At 50.7% G+C, this 19,636-nt stretch overlaps 3 protein-coding genes across 9 annotated transcripts in view; 1 reads left to right on the top strand and 2 right to left on the bottom strand.

The window, feature by feature from the left end:
• The window catches only part of TEX14 (testis expressed 14, intercellular bridge forming factor), a 34,874-nt gene extending 32,764 nt beyond the window's left edge, over nucleotides 1-2,110 (top strand). For 4 of the 7 annotated variants that reach the window (XM_053995530.1, XM_053995533.1, XM_053995529.1 and 1 more), the window contains 3 exons: nucleotides 320-429; nucleotides 848-908; nucleotides 1,110-2,110. In XM_053995530.1, the coding sequence (XP_053851505.1) occupies nucleotides 320-429; nucleotides 848-908; nucleotides 1,110-1,146 (208 nt within the window). In that variant the 3' untranslated portion in view covers nucleotides 1,147-2,110. The remainder of the gene's footprint in view (nucleotides 1-319; nucleotides 430-847; nucleotides 909-1,109) is intronic. The other 3 variants (XM_053995531.1, XM_053995535.1, XM_053995534.1) reach the window with 3 other exon arrangements.
• Nucleotides 2,111-4,542: 2,432 nt separating this feature from the next.
• On the bottom strand, nucleotides 4,543-7,288 carry LOC128817470 (pinopsin). Its single transcript, XM_053995955.1, has 5 exons — nucleotides 6,949-7,288; nucleotides 6,177-6,359; nucleotides 5,617-5,762; nucleotides 5,180-5,419; nucleotides 4,543-4,750 (listed from the first exon to the last, which is right to left on the bottom strand). Exons 1-5 carry the CDS (start codon nucleotides 7,286-7,288, stop codon nucleotides 4,613-4,615), a joined length of 1,047 nt encoding a protein of 348 aa, XP_053851930.1. The 3' UTR covers nucleotides 4,543-4,612.
• A 716-nt stretch (nucleotides 7,289-8,004) lies between these two features.
• DOC2B (double C2 domain beta) overlaps nucleotides 8,005-19,636 on the bottom strand; it is a 29,971-nt gene continuing 18,339 nt past the window's right edge. The window contains exons 4-9 of the mRNA XM_053995663.1: nucleotides 19,463-19,572; nucleotides 12,602-12,728; nucleotides 12,242-12,399; nucleotides 10,979-11,060; nucleotides 10,702-10,798; nucleotides 8,005-10,081 (exon numbers count right to left, since the gene is read on the bottom strand). Coding sequence (XP_053851638.1) covers nucleotides 9,945-10,081; nucleotides 10,702-10,798; nucleotides 10,979-11,060; nucleotides 12,242-12,399; nucleotides 12,602-12,728; nucleotides 19,463-19,572 — 711 coding nt within the window. The 3' untranslated portion in view covers nucleotides 8,005-9,944. The remainder of the gene's footprint in view (nucleotides 10,082-10,701; nucleotides 10,799-10,978; nucleotides 11,061-12,241; nucleotides 12,400-12,601; nucleotides 12,729-19,462; nucleotides 19,573-19,636) is intronic.

The following is a 19,636-nucleotide window of genomic DNA, read 5'->3' as shown; positions in this document are numbered from 1 at the left end:
ATAAAGAAGAGTTTGTGAAAATGGTTTTGCTTTCATTGCAGTATATTAGGAAATTTGAAGAACGTGGCAGAAGTAATTTAAACATCATTTTAAGGAAAATATTCACATCCAAAATAACTGCTTTTCCTCTTAGAACTAAAGATCAGAGCCCAGTAACTCTGAACAACTCCACAGTGAGTGCTCATAAGTGGTCCCTAACTTCTGTCTCACAAAGGAACTCGAGACATTCTCATGTTTGGCATCAGAATTTTATGTTTCATCCTGTTTAAAAAAAAAAAAAAAAGAGAGATGACAAAATGACAAAACTCTGTCATTCAAGGGCTGCCAGCCTGCAGGATCCAGAAGATGCTGGAAGGAAGAATGGAGTAGAAGAGAGAGGAGCCTGGGCTGGAGGTAGAGCACCAGGAAGCTGTGCAGGGACTTCAGCAGGTGCCCTTTGTCTGTAGAGCTGCTGGATGCACCCAAAGTTTGAAATGTCCCAAATCTCTGGTTACTTTTGGAAATATTGATGGTAATTTTAAAATGTAGAAGCCTGGGGGTGACATCACTGTGCTTGTTATTGCATTACAATAACAAATTGTTACAGCATTAGCAGCTGTGCCCCTGTTTTCTGCCAGAGCTCCCCAGCTGAGCTGGGATTTGGCTTCAGGGATGGAAATCAGGATTGGTTTCTGATTTTCTGATCACCACAAGGGTCCTGGGTGATGCACCAGGAGCAGCAGAGCTGGGACTGGGTTCTGATTCCAAATATGGCTGAATGAATCAAGCAGAGGAACCTCTAGCTCTTGATTCCCTTGTTGTCTCTGTGTGGCTTTCATGTTCTGAGCTGAATTTCCCTGGTTTTTAGATGAGATCAAGGATCAGAAATCCCACTCCCAGCAGCAGCTGACTCCAGCTCCACCCTTCAGGTGAGACTCTGTGAGTTAAACTGGAATTGTGGTAGAAATTTATTTGTGGCATGAGCTGCAATCCTGTTTTCCATGAAAAAGAAGCACTATGAAATCCCATTCCCTTCATCTTGTACTTTATGTAAGAAAAAACAACTTCCTAACCTTTTTTTACTCCTTTTTTTTTTTTTTTTTTTTTTTTTTTTTTTTGGTCTCCTGCAGGATAATTGTTTTGGATGAGAGCTCTCTCCATGATTAAAACACAGAGTGAATAAGTTCTACACATCACCTGCTTGCTGCTGCTTGCACAGTGTTTAGTCTGTGAATTACAGCCCTTTTTGGCCACATAAACACCTGTAAAGCTCAGACTTCATTAACAGCAGCAGCAAGTTCAGAAGAAAATCTAATGCTCTGTGTTCTGATGTGGTTTGTACTGGTTTGATGCCATTGTTGCATGCCCAGGCAGTGTCAGTGTGCAGAAGTGAGCTGGTTTTTTTTTTACTGTCACATCCTTATGAAACTGCTTTTTATTCTGCACGTGCACATTTTCATAAGCTAAAGAATTCCTTGCTCTGTTGCATTATGCAGTTTTCAGATTAAAGACAAAATGATTGTAATTCTGTGGGCTGCTGGTGCTGCTCAGGCACTGAAATGTTTCCATGCTGGAGTGTTACAGCCCATGTAGTGTCTGTTTTTCCTTGCTCATTAAATTTAACAAGGTAATTTCTTGTTTTCGCTTTACTTAGTGCTTTTGTGATCTAGTGTTGAACTGATTTGACTGATTAAAGGGATTAATTGCTGTGCAAAAAGCTAATGAGGAAAAGGCAGTGTTCTCCAGAGATTGCAAGTGCAGCAATATGTTCCCTGCCAGCATCAGACAAGAATGTGAAAAAAATGTGGTTGTTATGAAGATACCTGGTGTTTAATTTACCCACACTTTTGGTAGGCCTCGTCCAAAAAAAACCACCAAGATCTCTGGATATAATTGAGTTTTGGATGAGAATTTTGCTGGGCACAGCAATTTCATACTTAACACTTTTTTGTGATAAATACTGTTCAAGGTGCAGGAGTGAAGGTTGTCCTGTTCCCTGGGCTTTGAGCTGGTTTTGCACATTTTTGGCAGTGTCAAGTTTTGCATCTTCATTCCTGCTTTTGCAAGGAAATGCTCCAATTCTGCACCTGTTAATTTGGTTTAACAACATTAATAAAAGTTTCCAAGGTTATAGTGCTGCCTTTGGTTCTCTTTCTGGCTGGGAGGTTCATTTTTGGGGTTGTTTTGTTGGGGTTTTTCACTTGTTTTTAATGCTGCTTCCCATCATCAGCCCATGATACAACCAGGGAGGATGCTGCAGAGGTGAGGGAGCTTTCTGAGGAAAGATAAGAGAAAATAAAAATCTTTTTTGTGTTTGTGCTGTGGTGGCAGTGACAGAGCTGGAGCAGAAGCGCCTCAGGCCTAGCACAGGCCTCGCCCCGGGCTGTGACACAATTCTGTCCCAAAAAAGGTTTCATATTTTCTAACCCAGGCTTGTACCAAGCTGGATTCTCTGTGTGGGACTCCTGTGCTCCAGGCAGAAGGGTTTTTATTCCTGGTAGGAGCTGCTGGAACAAGATCCTGCTCCCCATGGCCCTGGGGCTGCGTCAGCAGCAGGGATAGAGAGTGCAAAAAGTTACATTGCAAATTTTTATTTTGTGATTCTGTCCTTGGTGGCTTGTGACTCACAGCTGGGGGCTATTCCCTCTCACTTTGGGCAGTGTTTTTGTTGGGTTTCAGGCTTGTTCAATTAAATAAAAAGTAGCCAAAGCCCGTGGGCCTGCAGCAGTGTGGTGGAGAGCAGCACGGGAGCGTTTTCACATGCACAGAATTATCCATCACTGGATGGATAGCAACATGTGAAATCTCAGCTTCCTGCATTTCTTGTTCTATTTTATCTGTGGGACCAAATGGTGAGCAGACTGTGAACCGTTTCCCTATCTTTTTTTTATCTTAATGTGGAGAATTTTTATTTCTGTTGGTGGAGGGCCTTTCAAGTAGCCCCATAGCCTGTCTGATCTCCTTATCGGGGCCAGAACACAACAGAGATTTCAGTTTCTCAGCTGCTTGTACTTTCCCAGATTTAAGTTTAGCATGGATGTAAATCATCCTGATAACATAAAGCATGGGGCACAAAAGCTGTGATTAACAGGAACAATTAAACAAGGACCAGTGCAAGACAGCAGAGGAGATCAGAGGGCCCATCTAATGCTGCTTTTCAGCTTCTCAGGGAATGAAAGCCCAATTAATTAAATTAAAACAGTGATACTGAGCTGTTCTAATTCCTCTCTGAGTCCTGTGAGCTGAGCTGTTCTGCACAGCAGGAGAGAGGGAGGCTGAGACAGGGATGGGGATGGGTGTCCTGTCCCCCCACACCAGGTCATGCAATCATGGAATGGTTTGGGTTGGAAAATACCATAAATATTACATAATTCCACCCCTCTGCTACCTTCCACTAGCCCAGGATGCTCCAACATGTTTCACTCCTTTGTACTGGGCTGGTTTGGGGAGTTTTGTTTTATTTTTGGTTTGAAGCAGAGAATCTCAGATGGTGGCGAAAAAAGAACCCCAAACCCTCAGTCTCCCACATCTCATCATTCTCCATGGCAGTGCAGATTGCTGGGGTGCCTGGCTGTGGATCACCTCATTTTGAAAGCAGTTCAGGATCAGGTTCAGGATCAGAAATCTGTAAAACAACTCTGAAGGCAGGCAGGCTTTTTTAGAGATAGAGAAATTGGGTGAAACCCAGTTTCATCGACTTGCTTGTCTTCAAAATCACTTTCAGAAGCCTTTCCTGAATGGCAGAATCTGCCTCCAAAAACAGAAGTGATTGCAGCTGGGGTAGATAAAGAGTGGGATTGGAGATCTAAGATGAGGTGTGAAGCTGTGGAGCCTGTGGAGATTTTTTATCTTTTATTTTATCCTTACAGGCTTTGGCATCTTTTGTTTGCTGCTGGTGGGCCTCTGCTATGCCTTGGGGCCTGTTACCACTTGTGTTTTCACCCTTGCTGGGAAATCAGTGGATTCAGACCATCCCTTATTGCCTTAACTCTAAAAAAAGAAAATTAACTTTGTGTCTGTTTTTATTCCTGGCTGTCTGTAGCGATGTTTGTGGCACTTACCACGAGGGATGTGCCAGCTCTGGTGGCAGGAGGGGATGTGTTTTCTGTCAAACCTTCTATCAGCCAATAAAACAGATGAACTGCTCAGTATTTATCAGTGTTTATTAACACAGTTGGCTCTTAAACATTCCTGCTGGATTTATGCCAGATTTACAGCATCTCCCTGAACTTCACAGCAGGACCAGGCGTTGCAGACAGGGCTTGGTCGGTCAGGGGATGGTGACAGACCATGTTCCACCTGACTCTGGGCCAAACAGCCACCTGGGATGTTGGGCACTGAGGAAAAATTACTGTTCATTTTTTATTTGGTGTTCTTGAAAGGCTCCAAGGTGAGGGGCTGGGAGGGAGGGGGTTCCTTAGGACAGGGACATAGTAAAAATCTGTTTTTTTCCATGAGGGGATGGCTCCTCACCTGCAAGAAGACACTGTCACATCTTTTTTTTTTTGTTGCTGGGGACCTCTCCATCCTCTGAGAGCCCCCCATCAGCTCCACCCTGAGCCCCTCTGTGCTGCTGTGGGTGGCACAGGCAGATCCTGGAGCTGGCACCGGTGCAGGCAGGACGTGGCAGCTGTCACACGGGGTGAGATGGTGTCACCTTGTTCCTCAGCCCCTCTGCAGCGACCTGGGGACTCGGGGTGGCTGGAGAGGTTTTCCCCATCCCCCGGGGGTGGTAACCACAGCAGAGCATTCCCAGCAGGCAGCTCTGGAACTGGGCAGGGAAGGAAGGGACAGGTTATTTGTGGCAGTAGAAATCCGGTGTCACCTGGAGACTCGGCAGCTTGGACGCTGGTTATATTTTGGGAAAGATCTCTGTCTATTCCCAGCCCAACTCTTTGTGGTTTATGGACAATAAAAGTTTCATTCTGTTTGCTTTGTGCCTTCAACGAGCAGCTTGTGAGCCAACATTAAGTTGCCTGACCCCATAAAACCATGGAAGCAGAAAATGAGCTCTTGTTCGGGCTCGCAGGCTGCTCCCTCCCTTTCCATCTTATTCCCCAAATCCTTGCTGCTTACACAGCAACCCCGAGCCTGTGACCACACTTCTAGATAGGACAGATGGTTCAGGATTTTTGAGCCTGTCCAGCTGTTCTCCAGCTTGGTTTGTTGGTTGGTTTGTTTGTTTGGAGCTTTCTCTTACCTGTTTGTTCATGAAGACGTAGATGATGGGGTTGTAAACCGTGGCCGTCTTGGAGAAGTAGGAGGGCAGGGATGCCAGGGCTGGCTGGATGACAATGTCCTTGTTGGTGGCCACCACCAGTGCAAAGGTGGCGTAGGGCAGCCAGCAGGTGAGGAAGGCCACCACCATGGCCACCACCATGCGCGTCACCTCCCGCTCCGCCTGCTGCGTCGTGTCCGACTCCTGCTGCTGCGCCGCGGCCTGCGGGGAGTTTGGGAGAGAGGGAGGTGCCTGTCAGCAGCTTGGAACAGCATCCCATCCCTTGGGAGCCCCGATGGCAGTGCCAGGAGGAGCCAGGTCCTCTGGCTGGCCCCAAAACCCGCCCTGAGGCTCTCCATCCCGACCGAGACGCTTTGGGAGCGGAGCGGCGCCGGCTCGCCCGCGCCGGGCGCACTTACTGCCCGCAGGGTCAGCAGCAGGTTGGTGTAGGAGAAGAGGATCAGGCTGAGGGGCATCACAAAGCAGGTGACAAACAAGGCCAGGATGTAGCTGCTGTTGTTGCTGCCGCCCGTGTACCAGTTGGGCCCGCAGGAGGTTCTCAGGCCTGGAACAAAGGTTGGGAATGAGCCTAAAGCAGTTAGGGCTTGGATAAGGGCTCAAGGATGGGCTCCAAAACGGCCATGCCACCCGTGCACCTCGTGTCCATCCCTGGAGATCAGCCACTGGGGGTTTGGGCTGGCCAGGTGCCCTCTGTGATTTGTTGTGCCAGGCCCCTGCAAGAGTGGGTTTGGGCTGGGTGTGTACAGCCAGAGCAGCTCCTGGCTCCAATAGAGTGTCCTGTGGTGGGGAACTTCCAAAGAACAGCCTCCAGGAGAGGATTGTTGGCTGAGCAAGCAGGAGGTATTAACGGGAGAGATGAACCCTTTAGACTCCATCCCCAACACTCTCCAGCTACCCCAGGCTTGAAAACAAGATGCAAGAAGACAACACAGTGGAGTCTGATGCACATCTCCCCTACCTTCAGGCACATAGCTGCTCCAGCCCAGGAGTGGTGGGGTTGTCCAGAGCAGGGACCAGCCCCAGGTGAAGGCACAGCCACTGGCAGCGTGCCGGTGCTGGAACCGAAAGTCTCCCAGGGGTCTGCAGACCACCAGGTACCTCTCCAAGGCCAGGATGGCCAGGGACCACAGCCCCACGATGCCTGGGGGGGACAGCAGGGGTTGTGTCTCAGGAACAGGTTCTGCTGCCTGCGCTGGGATGTGGTAGATGATGATTTAGTTCAAGTAAATATTATCTGAACGAGAAGTCGGATGTTTTTTTTCTCTTACATCGGGGACAGCTGTGGAATTTGGCCATTAAAACCTGTGATTTTGGCACTGCTTCTCTCACAGCAGGGACAACTGCAATATTTGGCCCTTAGAAATGAAGTTGGCAATGGGTGGCTGTGACGCCTCACAGTTACAACAACGGAGTGTCCTCAAGGAGAGGTTTTGTGCAATTTCCAGTCCCTGGTGCACAGCCAGCCCCAGGTGTGCTGGCACAGCAGCCACCACCCATGAAATGCATCCCAAACAATGTCCCCAGGTGCCATTTCTCACTCTGTCAAGACCAAGACTGGACGTGTGGTGACCTGGCACACCCAACCATCTCCCCAACCCTTCCCTGCACTAACCAAGAGCTGAAGGACACGAGTTCCACAAGGGGAAAGACTTTAGGAGGTGAAACATCTCCAAATCCCTTCTGCTAAACCCAAAGGCATCAGCACAGCAGGTCTGGAATTATCCCCTTACCCGTCAGGGACACCATGAAGCCCTCCAGCTGGCAGAGCCGTTCCCCGAACACGAAGAAGCCGCTGATGTTGTTGGAGAGGCTGACGGAGCTGCCGCAGAGCGTCACCAGCAGGTTGGCCAGGGCCAGGTTCACCAGGATGTAGTTCAGGGGCGAGCGCAGCCTCCTGTGCCTGATGGACACCGCGATGACCAGGCCGTTGAGCACCGAGGCCGAGGCCACCACGAGCCCCATGAGCACGGCCACCGCCAGGTACATGGCCCGGGGGGCCTGGTGGGGCCACTGGGGGCCATCGAAAGGCCCCGGGGTGCTGCTGTTTGGGGGCTCCTGGGTGCTGTCCATGGAGCAGCAGCACCTGGGCCAGGTGAGCTCCCCCAAAAGCAGAGCCTCTATATAGAGCTGGAGGGGCTGACGTGCCCCAGAGCGGCTTGGCTTTCAAATACCTTAAGCTTTATTTTAATCCAAAGGGTTTGTCCTCCCTCCTGCTTTTTATAATCAGCTCTTTATTCCCGAGGGGATAAAGAGTGACTTAAACAAAAATCTGATGGCTGAACAGAGCATCATTTAATTGAGTAAATATTTTTTTTTTTCTTCGTGCTTTCCAGGTGGATTTTCCTGTGAGCCCAGCCTTGGCACCTGGATCTGGACATCATTCCCTGTGCCCTGGGTTTGCTGGCTTTCAAAGCTACTAAATACATATTAAATAAATATAAATATATGTGCAGTATATATACTTAATTGGGCCATATATATGTAGTTTCTCCCTCCATATATAGATATAGATATAGATATATAGATATATATATATATCTATATATATATATAGATATATAGATAGATATAGATAGATATAGATATATAGATATATAGATATAGATATCCATATATAGATATATAGATATATCTCCATATAGATATATATATCCATATATATTTTTTTAATATAAATACTTATAAGTACATATATAGTATTTATGCTATATTGGACCAAGCAGCCCCCAATGCTCTGGTTTAAAACCATTTCTTCCCAAATCCTTGCCATCCCCCAAATTCAAAAGCTGCACCACCAGCATTAACAACTTTTTTTTTTTTTTTTTTCCGTTTTTTGTTTTTAATTTTTATTTTTTAACCCTTTTATTTTCGGTTCTCATTATAAATATTAACAAATCTGACCAAAAGTACACAGATAGGTAATACTGAAATACAAAAGTCTCTCAGGATGCAGGTAAGGACGGTTTTCTGCAGCCTTCACATGGTAGCAAAACATTGGTATCAAACATTTCACGAGGCCTGGCATGACAACCACCAACTCTGCATGCAGCTGGGACGAGGGACGGAGTGTCCACTTAGAAAAGACTGGGGCACAAAGTGAAGGAACCCACACACACATGTCCTACTCCACCTCAGCCATCAACCAGTTTCATAGGCTGGAAAAAAGGATGGATTGAAAGGAACTTTGCCAGAAAAGGGAGGCACAGCCAACCTGGTGCTCCTGGAGCTTCCCTGGAAGCTCAGACCCCAACCAGGTTTTAAGGTGCTGGACCAGAAAGGATTAGTGGGAACATCTGACTTGACAGGCTGCCAGCGTTCAAATAAAATCCATGTGTATCTGCAGGATGCATTACAAATATTGAGTTGTTTAAAAAACCCTATGAATTATTTTTTTTTTCTTTTATCTCCCCCTCCCCCAATATCAAAGGTGTAACAGGATCATCACCTGGAGGAGTAAACATAGGTTTCCAGAGATTCCATTGTTTCCCAAGACAAAAAAAAAAAAAAGAAGTTGCACAGGGCTTGGAAGCTGAAGGTCACTGAGACTTGTGGGGAAAGAGCAGCTCTTCCTAAGAAATCATTGTTTAAAGGCTTCCAAACATTTTGGGAATGGTGCAGCAATTCCTAGAAAGTTTTAGCTTATCCCACTGGGATGAGGATAAAGAGAGCAGCCAAGGTGGATCACAGAGGATGATATCTGGGATAATTATAACATTAATATATTTTTACGGTGCCATATTGATATTACTGTGCCATACACAGAAATTTATTTGGTTTGGATTCTGTTTGAGGCAGAAAATGAATCAACCTCACGGCCATGCCAAACTACAAACACAATTCCAGCTCAGCTCCGAGGCTCAGCATCTTCATTATTTAATGGATGAACTGGAAAGGGATGAAAAATGGAAAAATGATAGAAAAATTCAGCCTGAAAGCTGGCTTTGCTGGAAAAACAGCCGTGCTGCTGCATGGCGTGGTTTCATTAGGAGAGGAGCTGCTTCCTGGGAAGCAGGAACAGCCAGGCTTTTCCAGGGAGCTTTTTTATTTTGCCTCCCAAATGTGAAGCTGCCTGATCCCAGGAGGAAAACCGTGGTCTGCACAGCTCTGCTGCCTGCACGCGAGTTACTGGAGAGGACGAGCACAACATTCCTGGAAGGAAAGCGAACACTCTTTCCGGGTTTACCAGGGACACATTCCAACGGAGGAGCTTTAAATGCAAAAAAGACTGTTTAGGCCCAAACCACAGAGACTGACAAACCACCAGAGATATGGCACAAGCTGCCTCGAGGAGACAGTTCTGGGTTTTGTGTGTTTTTAGGGACGCCTTTTGCCGATGCCGGACACACGGACGCGGACGGACGCATTCATTTTTTTTGCCACTGACTTGCAAGGCAGCGAGAAGGTAACTGAGTGGAGCCAGGATTTGGGAGAGGAGCCAGACTGCAGTGCATGCAGGGGTGCACACCTGTGTGAGTGTGAGTGTGAGTGTGAGTGTGCACGTGCATGCTGGAGAGTGGGGCTGTGAGTGTGGCAGGGCGCGTTCTGGGAAAGCCTTGGGAGCCGCGAGCGGCCGCCAGAGCAAACCACCTGTGCCTTCTTCCCTGGGAAGGGCTTCCCTGCAGCCAGGCCCTGCTGTGGGGTGTCCTGCTCTCCTGGCTGTCCCGGGATCCCCCGTATCCAAAGCTGGGAGGAGCCCAAGGGCTGTGGAGCCGTGGCCCCGCGGGGCTCAGTCGCTGAGGACGGCGCCCGGCAGCTCGTTGGTCAGCGTGTGCCAGCGCTCGATTTTCTTGTCCTTGTTCTTCAGGCAGTCGAACCAGTGCTTCAGCCGCTCCCCTTTGGCGTTAATTCCTAACACAACTCCGCCTTGGGAGGGAGACAGAGAGAGGGAGAGGTGGAGGGGGAGCATCAGCTCTGCCAGGGATGCTGAGAGATGCCCGGGGACAGCGGGGGATGCTGGAGGGAGCCAGGTGAGTCAGCATCCTCACAGCATCCAACCTTGATGTGAAATCCAGCCCAAATTCCCCACTCCCTCGTGGCTGTGGTCTGGGACCTGTCCCAGGCTGTGCCCCTGTCCCTTGTGCCAAGGGCTCACTGCAATCACAGTAGCTGTCAGAGGCACCGGGCACTTGTTAGTGATAAATCACAGTGACCAGCAACAAAATCACAAGCAGCCCAGACATCCAACAGAGATAAATGAAACCTCCCTGTTAAACATGTTTTGCACTCAGAGGAAAACATCTGAAAACAGAAGGGGAGAGGCAGATGCATTTTCTCCCTGCTTGGATGCTCGTGAGAGGCTCAGGTGCAGGAGAGGGATAAAAGCAGAACCAAAACCCAGCGAGAATGAATGTGGGCATGGAGAGCAAAGCAGGAGGGTGGAGGAGTGCAGGAGAAGGTGGAGGAGTGCAGGAGAAATAAGAGGCACAGGCAGTGAAGATAAATAAAAAAGAGGCCAAGGAGACCTTCTGGAGTGAGCTACTCACCTATGAAATCGTTGGATTTCCCGATGTCATAGTCCCACACAGTGACTTCCAGGGTCTTCTTTGCCAGGTCTCCGTGCTTTATCTCATAGAAAAACTCCTGTGGAGGAGCAGAGGCAGAGTCAGGATGAAACAGGGGCTAGGGCTGCCCATCCTCCTCCTCAGGCTTTGCTGCCCACGGGGAACCCAAGCCCAATCCCTCACACAGTGACTAAGGTGGTGTTTTTTTACCTTTTAACTCTGAGGTTGAGAAAAGCCCCTCGGTGAGAACCACACCCACCTCATTGAACTCGGGGTTCAGCGTTTTCTTCTTCACCGCTGTCTTGTGCTTGGATTTCTTGTCCTCATCTGGCTTCAAGTAACTGCAACGAGACCAAAGTGGGTCCCAGTGAGGAGGGCAGGAGGCCACGGGTGGGGACATCAGTGGCTGCAGCTCCTGAGCCAAGCCAGGCTGAGCCCCCTGAACCTCCTCCCCTGCCAAAATGCTGGGGCAGCTGGGAGGAGGCAGCATTGCCCCTCCTTAGAACCAAGCCAGCTGCTGGCTGCAATCAGAGAGCACCGATTATCCCATCTCCAGTCCCTAGGGGACACTGGCACTGCACACATGCTCTCCAAACCCAGACCTGTCCAGACTCGGGATTGTGGCTGGTCTGCTCATGCAGAGCCTCTCCAGGAGACAGGAACCACATGCAGTGTGGAACAGGGAGCAGGGGCAAGCAGCTTTGAGCTGTTCCCTGCAGATATTGGGCAGCACAGCACCAGAGCAGGACAGCAAACAAGATTAAAGTGTCACCAGGCAGAGAGGGGACCTGAAACGTGGGCCAGGCCAAAGTCAGTCCATCGTGGTTTTGTGCTGGTGCTGCGCCTTTAAACATCAGTTCTGCTTCCTTGCTACACGTTCCAGATCTTGCTCATGATTAAAAAATTAGGGCTTGCAGCGAGAAGCATCACTTTCCTATCTGCTCTGATCCCAGCCCTGCAGATGCAATCTCCTGCGGATGGCACAGGGGACACCCAAAACTGGCTGGGTGCAATGGCAATTGTGCTGCTCAGGGACTGAGCCTCCCACAGGCATCTAAAAAAGCAAGAGGGGATTTTTATACAAACACCTCCACCCCTAAAAAACAATTAAATAAGAAGGTGAAAGTGTGCTGCTGATAGACTCCATTATGGATCTCCCAGGTGTGGTTTCTCCCAGTAGTTCTGCCTTAGCAAATACCATCCCTAAAAGTGCCCAAATTTGAGTCAGCACACTGGGGACAAGGAGGTAGGACAGGCACAGGCTCCTTCCTCGCCATGGCCACCCATTTTTCGCAGAGAATTTGAAAAATGCCATCCCCCCCAAAAAAAGCTGTGGTGAGGCAGGGCCAGACCAGCGGGGACAGCCCCACCGCACCTCACCTGGAAGTTCTGCCAGGGAGGAACGCTCCGGGCAGAGGCAAGCTGCTGCCTGATGGCCTCATTTGCATCTCCTAATGACAGCAATTAATTCCCGCTGCGGGGAGAGGCGGGAGGGGACAGCAGGGCCGCGGGTGACACTCACATTTTGACGTAGGGGTCGGAGTAGCCGTTGGCATCCATGGCGGCCAGGTGGGCACAGCGCATGATGCCCACCTGCAGGCCCTGCTTCTGCGAGCTGTACTTGAGGGAGATGAGGATCCTGCCACGCTCCTCCAGCGACTTGTCCTCTGTTTTATCTATCTGGGGAGGGAATGCACCCAGTCTGGGGGCTGTACCGGGGTACAACCACAGCCAGACACCTCCCCAGCCAAGGGATGCTCTTCCCCACGGCCCTGATTGTGTTCGAGGGGCCAAACAGCTCCACGTTCCCCCGTGCCACGGGGAGAAGCTGCTGTACCTGTGATTCCAAGGTGGGATGAGGCTCTGAACCCCCTTCACTCACCGGCAGCTGCTTCTCCAGGCAGATGTTGAAGTTTTTGGTCTGGTTGGGTTTCAGCTTCTTCAGCGGGATGCGCGTCTCGCCGATGAACTCGTTGTGGCGGAACTTGTCCTCGTCACACACCGAGATCCTGCAACAGCACGGGCTGAGCAGGGACACTGGGGAGAGGGGAGGGGCTGCCCCTGCACTGCAGGTCCCCCCTGTGAGGGAGCAGCTGAGGTCACCCTTCCCCAGGCCGTGGACAGGGCACCTCCTCTGCAGGCAGCTGGAAAACAGCTGGAATGCAGCTGGAATGGAAGCGGCACAGCCTGGCCAGGCCAGCTCAGGGTGTGAGTCTCTGTGTCTAAATGCACAACCCAGCCCAGGCACTGTTGGAAGAGCAAGCTGGAGCCTCAACCATCCTAATGACTCTTCCATTAAAACATCAGAGTCATCAGTGACTAAAGCAAAATTATTTGGAGATGCTGGAGCTGCATTTTGCCCATCCATGGAGGCTCTTCCTCATCCCTCCCTTGGACTGTGTGGCTGGGAGAAGCCTGCTTCCCACACAGCTCCTTCCCGAGGAGCTCAGGCACTGCTGGGAGCGTGGCAGCTCCCAGGGTGACCCTGGCTGGGACACAGAGCAGTTCTGCCACCTCCTGTCCCAGCAAACAGACAAGGCCAGGGGTGATTTCCACACCTAGAGCACAGGAAACATCATGGGCAGGTGAAGCTCTCCCAGCCCTGCTGGGATCCTGGGGTGCATCCCAGTGACGTGGTGCTGAGCCTAGGCTGTTTTCCATGAAAAAGCTACCAATGCCTTTCCCTGAGCTGGCAGCTAATGAGTCATTCCTCTGCTGCTTCCGACACAGGAGCAAAGTTAGTGCTTGCAGGGAGCCTCTGCTTGCAGCTCCTGAAATCCCAGAGGGCCAGAAGGGTGTCTTGAGGGACCAGCAGTGCTGGCAATGGGGAAAGCCATCCCCATCCAAAGGGAGCATCCTGCATCCCCACTGGAGCCATGCAGGGACTGCCTGGGCTCCCTGCCCACGAAGGAAAGGCATTTCTTTTCCCTTCCCTTACATCCTTTCTCCTTAAAAAAAAAAAAATGTTCTTACAGTGTCTTCTCATCTTTTGGGTACCTGATTGTTTTCTTTTTCACCCACTCCCTTTGGCGTCCATCTCCCCAGGGGTGGCACTTCTGCCCCCAGGGACCACAGGGGAAGAGGGAAAAGTAATTAAATGATCCCACCTGAAGGTAAATAATTGCATACCACACCTCTGGCCTGCTCAGCATCCACATGGTTTATCCATGGAGGGGTTATATCCATGGATGATTTATCTGTAGATGATTTATCTGTGGATGCTTTAGTGCCTTATCCAAGGATGGTTTGACCACCCTCATGTTCACAAATGAGCAACAAGGAAGCAAGGAAGCCATGGGGATGTCTCAGTGCCACAGCACAAGGATCATCAGGGCTGGGGAGCAGCAGAGAAAAGGGGTTTGGGGAAAAAAAATTACACAAGCAGGAAAACAGGGAATGCTGCTCTCCAGAAAACTGTGGCTGGATGCAGCGTTACTATAGATACCCACGGAAAAAAAACACCCCACCACAACAGTAAAATCCTCAAAGAGAATCTCAAATGCAGGCACGATATTCCCCATTTCCTCTCCTCTTCCTTGTAAAGAACAAAACCAACAATGGAGCAGCAGCAGCAGCTCCAGAGCCAGCACTGCTCTTGCCAGGCGTGTGGAGCTCTGTCCCTCTGGGCAGAGCTGGGGGGGACAGGAGGGGACAGGAGGGGACATGGCCTCACAGGGAGCTGGCAGCCCGGGATCTGTGTCTACACCCAGCAACTGAGGAGTGGTGCCTGCTCCTGGGCACTCAGGGAGACAGGGTTTGGGATGGTTTACCTCTTAAAAATGTGAGTAACAATTCTCCTGACAATGTCCAAGGACACCCCAGAAGCACAGCAAGATCCCAAACACAACGTCCTGCTTGCTGTGAAAGCTCAGGAGCCTCAGGATGGGCAAAAGCCCAGGAAGGAAACATGGAAAACTCAAGGGGTGGTGGCAGGGAGAGCATCTCCAGTGTCACACTGGGAGAGACCCCTCTGGGCCCTGTTTCAGTGCCCTCAGGGACATGGGAAGGCCCTTGGGAATTGGTTTTTGGCACATCTGCAGGGCCTGGGAGCTGTCCCTGCCCTGAGCAGCACAGTGGAGCTGGAGACACCTCCAGGCCTCTCCCAGCCCCCTGTTCCCTGTGGCACCTCTGGCCACCTCTCAGGTGGGTCCCCACATTTTGTGCCCACCTGTGTGTGATGCCCAAAGGGGGTTTTGTGTCAGCTCTGCCAGTGCCTCAGGCTCAGCCCCCAGTCCCAGTTTCTCTTCCCAGCTGCAGTTCATCCCCACTGGAATGGGATTTCCAGCACTGCAGTGCCCTGGCCCATCAGTGAAATGAGAAGGGAGCTCCAGCCCCATCCCTCCCTTTGGAAAAAGGCATAATGCAATCACAGCAGCTTGGATTTCATTAGGAGAAATCCATGTGATGGAATTTTTATGCCTTGGGTTAGAAAATCAGCCCCATGACAAACAACACGAGATGCCTCTGGCAGCCTCGTTCCCCTTCCATCCCCAGCCTGGAACTGGAGCTTCACCCCTTTCTTATCTCTCCTTATTAATCCCAATGCCTCCATCCTGGTGTTCCATTTGATATCCTCACTGTGGGGTCCTGATCTTTACATCAAGGACTGTGAAAACCACCTTGGAAGGAAACTAAGCAGCAAATGAACAATCACTGCTCATTAAACTTCTCCTCCCTCCTACTCAGCCCGGGCTCCTGGGTTCCAGCCCTGACTCACCCAGCAGCTCCAGCAGCTGACTCACGGCTTCTGCTCCCTCACACGAGTTCCTTGGCCTCTTTCCCGGTGTGGAATGGGGGTCACCAGGACCCTTTTCCACAAAAACACACAGGGCAGAGCCTGAGATCATCCCCTGCTTCTAAGATCCCTTATGGCAACATGGGAGGCTCTCTGTGAGGAGCAGGTGATGCTGGCTTGGTTTAAGGACAGGCAACACCAGGCAAGGAGACAAAATAACACCTTGGGAAAGTCCAGTTCTCCAGAAAACAAAAGGAGGATTCCATCATGGGCTCCATCACAAAATGCCTCCAAGTCTGAGCACAGAAACCACAGCAGAAATGAGTTGTAATTACAAGTGCACCTGCAATTCCAAGCAAGCCTCATTCATTCAGAGTAAAGCAATTTGGGACCCCAAACCTTTAAGTGGCTGCACTCTGCTTATTAGTCCTGATCAAATACTATTTTCTGAATAATACATTTAATGAGTCATGATGTTTGTCAAACACATGATTAAACAAAGAATTCCTGGCATTCGTGGGCTAGCTGAGTACGCCATGAATAATGCATCACCTCGCCAATATATCTGAATATGAATAATTGTATCCAATATCTGGCCAGCTCGGGTATTTATTATGAATGCAATTTATTTATTGTATATTACATGTATTATTTAAATGGAGGAGATTGTATCCTGCTTGTTCCAGTTTCCCCTGCAGCGTTTCTCTGCCTCCCCCTGACATTGTACCCTGTGGTGGGAATGGGGGCTCCAGGGTGGGATTTTCCCCCCTGGTGCTGGCAGGGAATCTGTCCCCAATCCCGTCCATCTGTGCACTCCAGTGTGTTTTGCATGGCTCTGAACCTGCCTTTTCCCAGGCTGGTGGGTGGTTTCATCCCTGCTAAGCCTTGGGCTACACTCAGGGATATTTAATTCAATGAATGGATGAGGCCTTTCGAGATCCTCCCACCTACTGCTGTCCATGAAATCCCAAATATCTGCTGCTTTTTGAGGGGGTTGGATCATTGACAAAATCCTGCTTGCCAGTGCAATTAGCTGGGCTGCCTTCACCTCTCCTTCACCTCGGGGAGGTGAACCCTGCTGGCTTCTGGGTTCTGTGACAGCAAAGTCACTCCACCAGTTTGGACAAGGCCACGCAGGGATGAGGGAGAACCTGTCTGGCCATGATATGAGGTTGGGGGGCTTGGGCAGGAGAGGGTCCAACACCCAGCTGTCTGGGATGTCCTGACAAATGCCACTTGTCCCCTCCAGAAAGGCTACAGGCACTGGCAGAGTGCCCCCACGCCAGCACCACCCCAGCAATCCATGCTGGACACGTCCCACCAGGTGGGCAGGGAAGATTTCTGGGTGCTTTTCCAGCTTCCCTGACACATCTCCAGGCTGCAGGGAGGCAAAGGCTGGTGGCAGCTTTGATCTCCACCTTTATTTTCACATTAAAGAGACTCTGGAATTGCATTCCCTGCCCAGCTCAGCACTGGGGAGGCTCCCAGGGAATGGTCACCGCCCAGACCCACGGGAGCATCACTGATGCTCTTTCAAGCAGCACCAGCTGCCTGGCAGGAGCCTCTCCTGATTAGCACAGGGAAAATCAGACTCCTCCTGGCTTTGAAGTTGGCTTTTCCTCGTGGAAAAGGAGATATTTTGAGGAGAAGATGGATGGGTGAAGCAAAGCACACAAGGCAGGACAGTGCATGGAGGTGTTCCCTGCGGGAAGCGGCCCTGGGAGAGTGAAGGGCCAGCTCAGAGCAGAGAAACAGCTCCAGCCACACCAAAACACTGACAGATGGCCAGTTTAGATGGGATATTGGGAAGAAATCCTTCCCAGTGAGGGTGGAGAGGCCCTGACACAGGGTGCCCAGAGAAGCTGTGGCTGCCCCTGGATCCCTGGAAGTGTCTAAAGATGAGCTGGACAGAGCTTGGAGCAGCCTGGGATAGTGGAGGTGTCCTTGCCCAAAGGAAATGCTCTTTAAAGTCCATCCAGCCACATTCTCCTGCAGACTGAGGGGTCCTAGGTGGGGTACAGGAGTCCATGCACAGTTTTGAGCTTTGGGAAGGGCACAAGGAGCTCCACAGCACCCAGGCTGGCAGGCAGGAATGGGAAGAGGCAGTGCAGGATTTCTGTGGGGAAAAAGGCAAATCCAGCCCTGCACGTATTTTGGTGCATCCCCCATCCCACAGCTCCCTGCTGCCTCCAGGATAAACAGCCCTTCCCAAGGGAGAAGCAGCTCCCAGAGCCCTGAAAGAGTGGGGGTCGAGCCCTGCTGCTCCCTGTCGCCTTCCAGCAAACAACTCAGCCAACATCTCCTTACAAACCCATTTCCACGCTTGAGGAGGCTGCAAACTTCAAAGCCTGCAGTGAAAAAATACCCACCAATAATAACAACAAACTGGAGGCTTCCCAGCCCCACCAGCCTGCAGCACTTCCAGCATGACTAATGTTTTCCAAGTGCAATAATAATCCACGGTGCTGAATTTCCCAGCACCCTGCACACTGCAGACAACAGGTGCTGCTTCACCTCCGAGCAGCACCTTTCACCAGGCAGCTTTGAGCTCTTGGCATGAGGAAAATCACAAACTCCCAGGGCACCTGCAAATGAGGAGGGTGGGATTCCAGCCAAGGAGCTGGCAAAGCCCTGAGTCCTTAGAGAAGGATGCAAAAATCCTTTCTCTGCCAGTGGATCTTACAGCAAATCCTGCAGCACGGCCCCAGATCTGTGTGGCAATGGAGCAGCCGAGGCTGCCCACAATTCCTGTCCTCATCCAGGTGGGATAGAGGCCAAAACATGAAAAATCTTTGCACTCACAGGTGTCTGCTCCCTACAGAGCATCATTCCAAGCTCTGCCCCTGCTCACCTCCACCCTCACACAACCTCTCCCAGCGCCTGGGAGATGCTGAATGCACAGACTGAGCCAACAAAATAAAATAATAAAATAAAGATGCACATTCTTTGTTTAGTTGGACAATAATTCACAGGTGCCTCCAGCTTTCTAACAAAAAGCTCAGCTCTGAAAGGGGCCCAGAACTTCCCTGAGGAGATTTTCTCAGCAAGACACGACCGCAAAGAGTCAACATGTGCCCGTGAGAGCTGGGCATGAAGAGGTTAAACCCAAACCTCGGCAGGCAGAAGCCAGCCAGAGAGTTCTGAAGTTAATGATGCAGCAGGAGCAGGCTCCTCGCTGGTTCCCCCAGCCCAGGCTCAGTAAATCAGGTGTCAGTGGCTCTGGGGGTGATGGATGCAGGCAGGGCACGCACGTTCTTGGCTTTGCTGGGGATAACTCTGCCCTGCTCTGCTGGGAGCAGCTCCAGGACCCTCCTGTGGGGCTGAGCATGGGGGTCCCTGTGTGAAATTGTCACTGGGGTGGGGAGGGACTGTCAGAGTCCAGGACATCCCTCTGGCTGCCCTGGCTGTCTCCAGACCCTGGCAGGGGGCTCGGAGACCTTGGCACGAAGTCAAAAACACCTGTGGCTTCGATTTTAGCCTGTGGGAAAAGCTGCCAACTCTGTGTGAGGAATTACAAGCCACAAGGGTTTGAGTAGTGTGGTGGGTGAAAAAGTACAATTTTGAGGTTTTTAGAATGGGAATCAGGGGGACAAGATGGAGGAATTTGGGCATCTCCTTCTCCTTGCCCTCCATGTCTTGCTGTGCTGGTGACACTTTTCTATTGGTTTAAGGTAGAGACACACTGTCCAACATAGATGATAGGTATTGGCACATTGTTGTAAACATAGCACATGTAGTTTTTGATATAAAATGTAAACACCGCCCTGAGGGCAGACAGAATGCCTGGACAGAGCTCAGCAGGTCAGAGAAAGAGTGTTCTAGATAAGGGAAAATAAACACCCTTGAGAAGCCGACCCTACACATTTCAGACTTCTTTGGCTGTGGGGCTGGGAATCAAGGACTTTTACAATCCTGGGGTCATCCCAACACCCAGACCCCGAGAAGGGACAGCTGGCACAGGGCAGGGAGGGGGGAAAGGAGCCGTGTCCCCCCGGGACCGGGCCCTACCGCAGCGTCTTGCGGATCATGTCCTCGTCGGTGATGCCGTAGTAGGTGAGGGTCTCGTTCCACGTGGGGTTCAGGGTGTTGCGCAGCGTTTTGGTTCTCAGCTTGTTTGCCTGGGAAAGCAGAGGAGGTGGGGTCAGTGGGATCGGCCATTTGGGCAGGAGAGGAGGCCCAGTT

Source organism: Vidua macroura, chromosome 20, assembly GCF_024509145.1.
Source record: "Vidua macroura isolate BioBank_ID:100142 chromosome 20, ASM2450914v1, whole genome shotgun sequence".
Classification (NCBI taxonomy): Eukaryota; Metazoa; Chordata; class Aves; order Passeriformes; family Viduidae; genus Vidua; species Vidua macroura.
Note: the sequence above shows the minus strand (reverse complement) of the source record. Positions and strands in the feature narration are given on the sequence as shown.

What these genes read in the sequence shown, in the direction of transcription:
- LOC128817470 (XM_053995955.1), bottom strand. Translation starts at nt 7,288, where the DNA reads ATGGACAGCACCCAGGAGCCCCCAAACAGCAGCACCCCGGGGCCTTTC. An exon ending in GAGCAGCTATGTGCCTGAAG is followed by an intron (nt 5,763 to 6,176) that starts GTAGGGGAGATG and finishes CCTTTGTTCCAG; the next exon opens with GCCTGAGAACCTCCTGCGGG. An exon ending in ACGTCTTCATGAACAAACAG is followed by an intron (nt 4,751 to 5,179) that starts GTAAGAGAAAGC and finishes TTCCCTGCCCAG; the next exon opens with TTCCAGAGCTGCCTGCTGGG.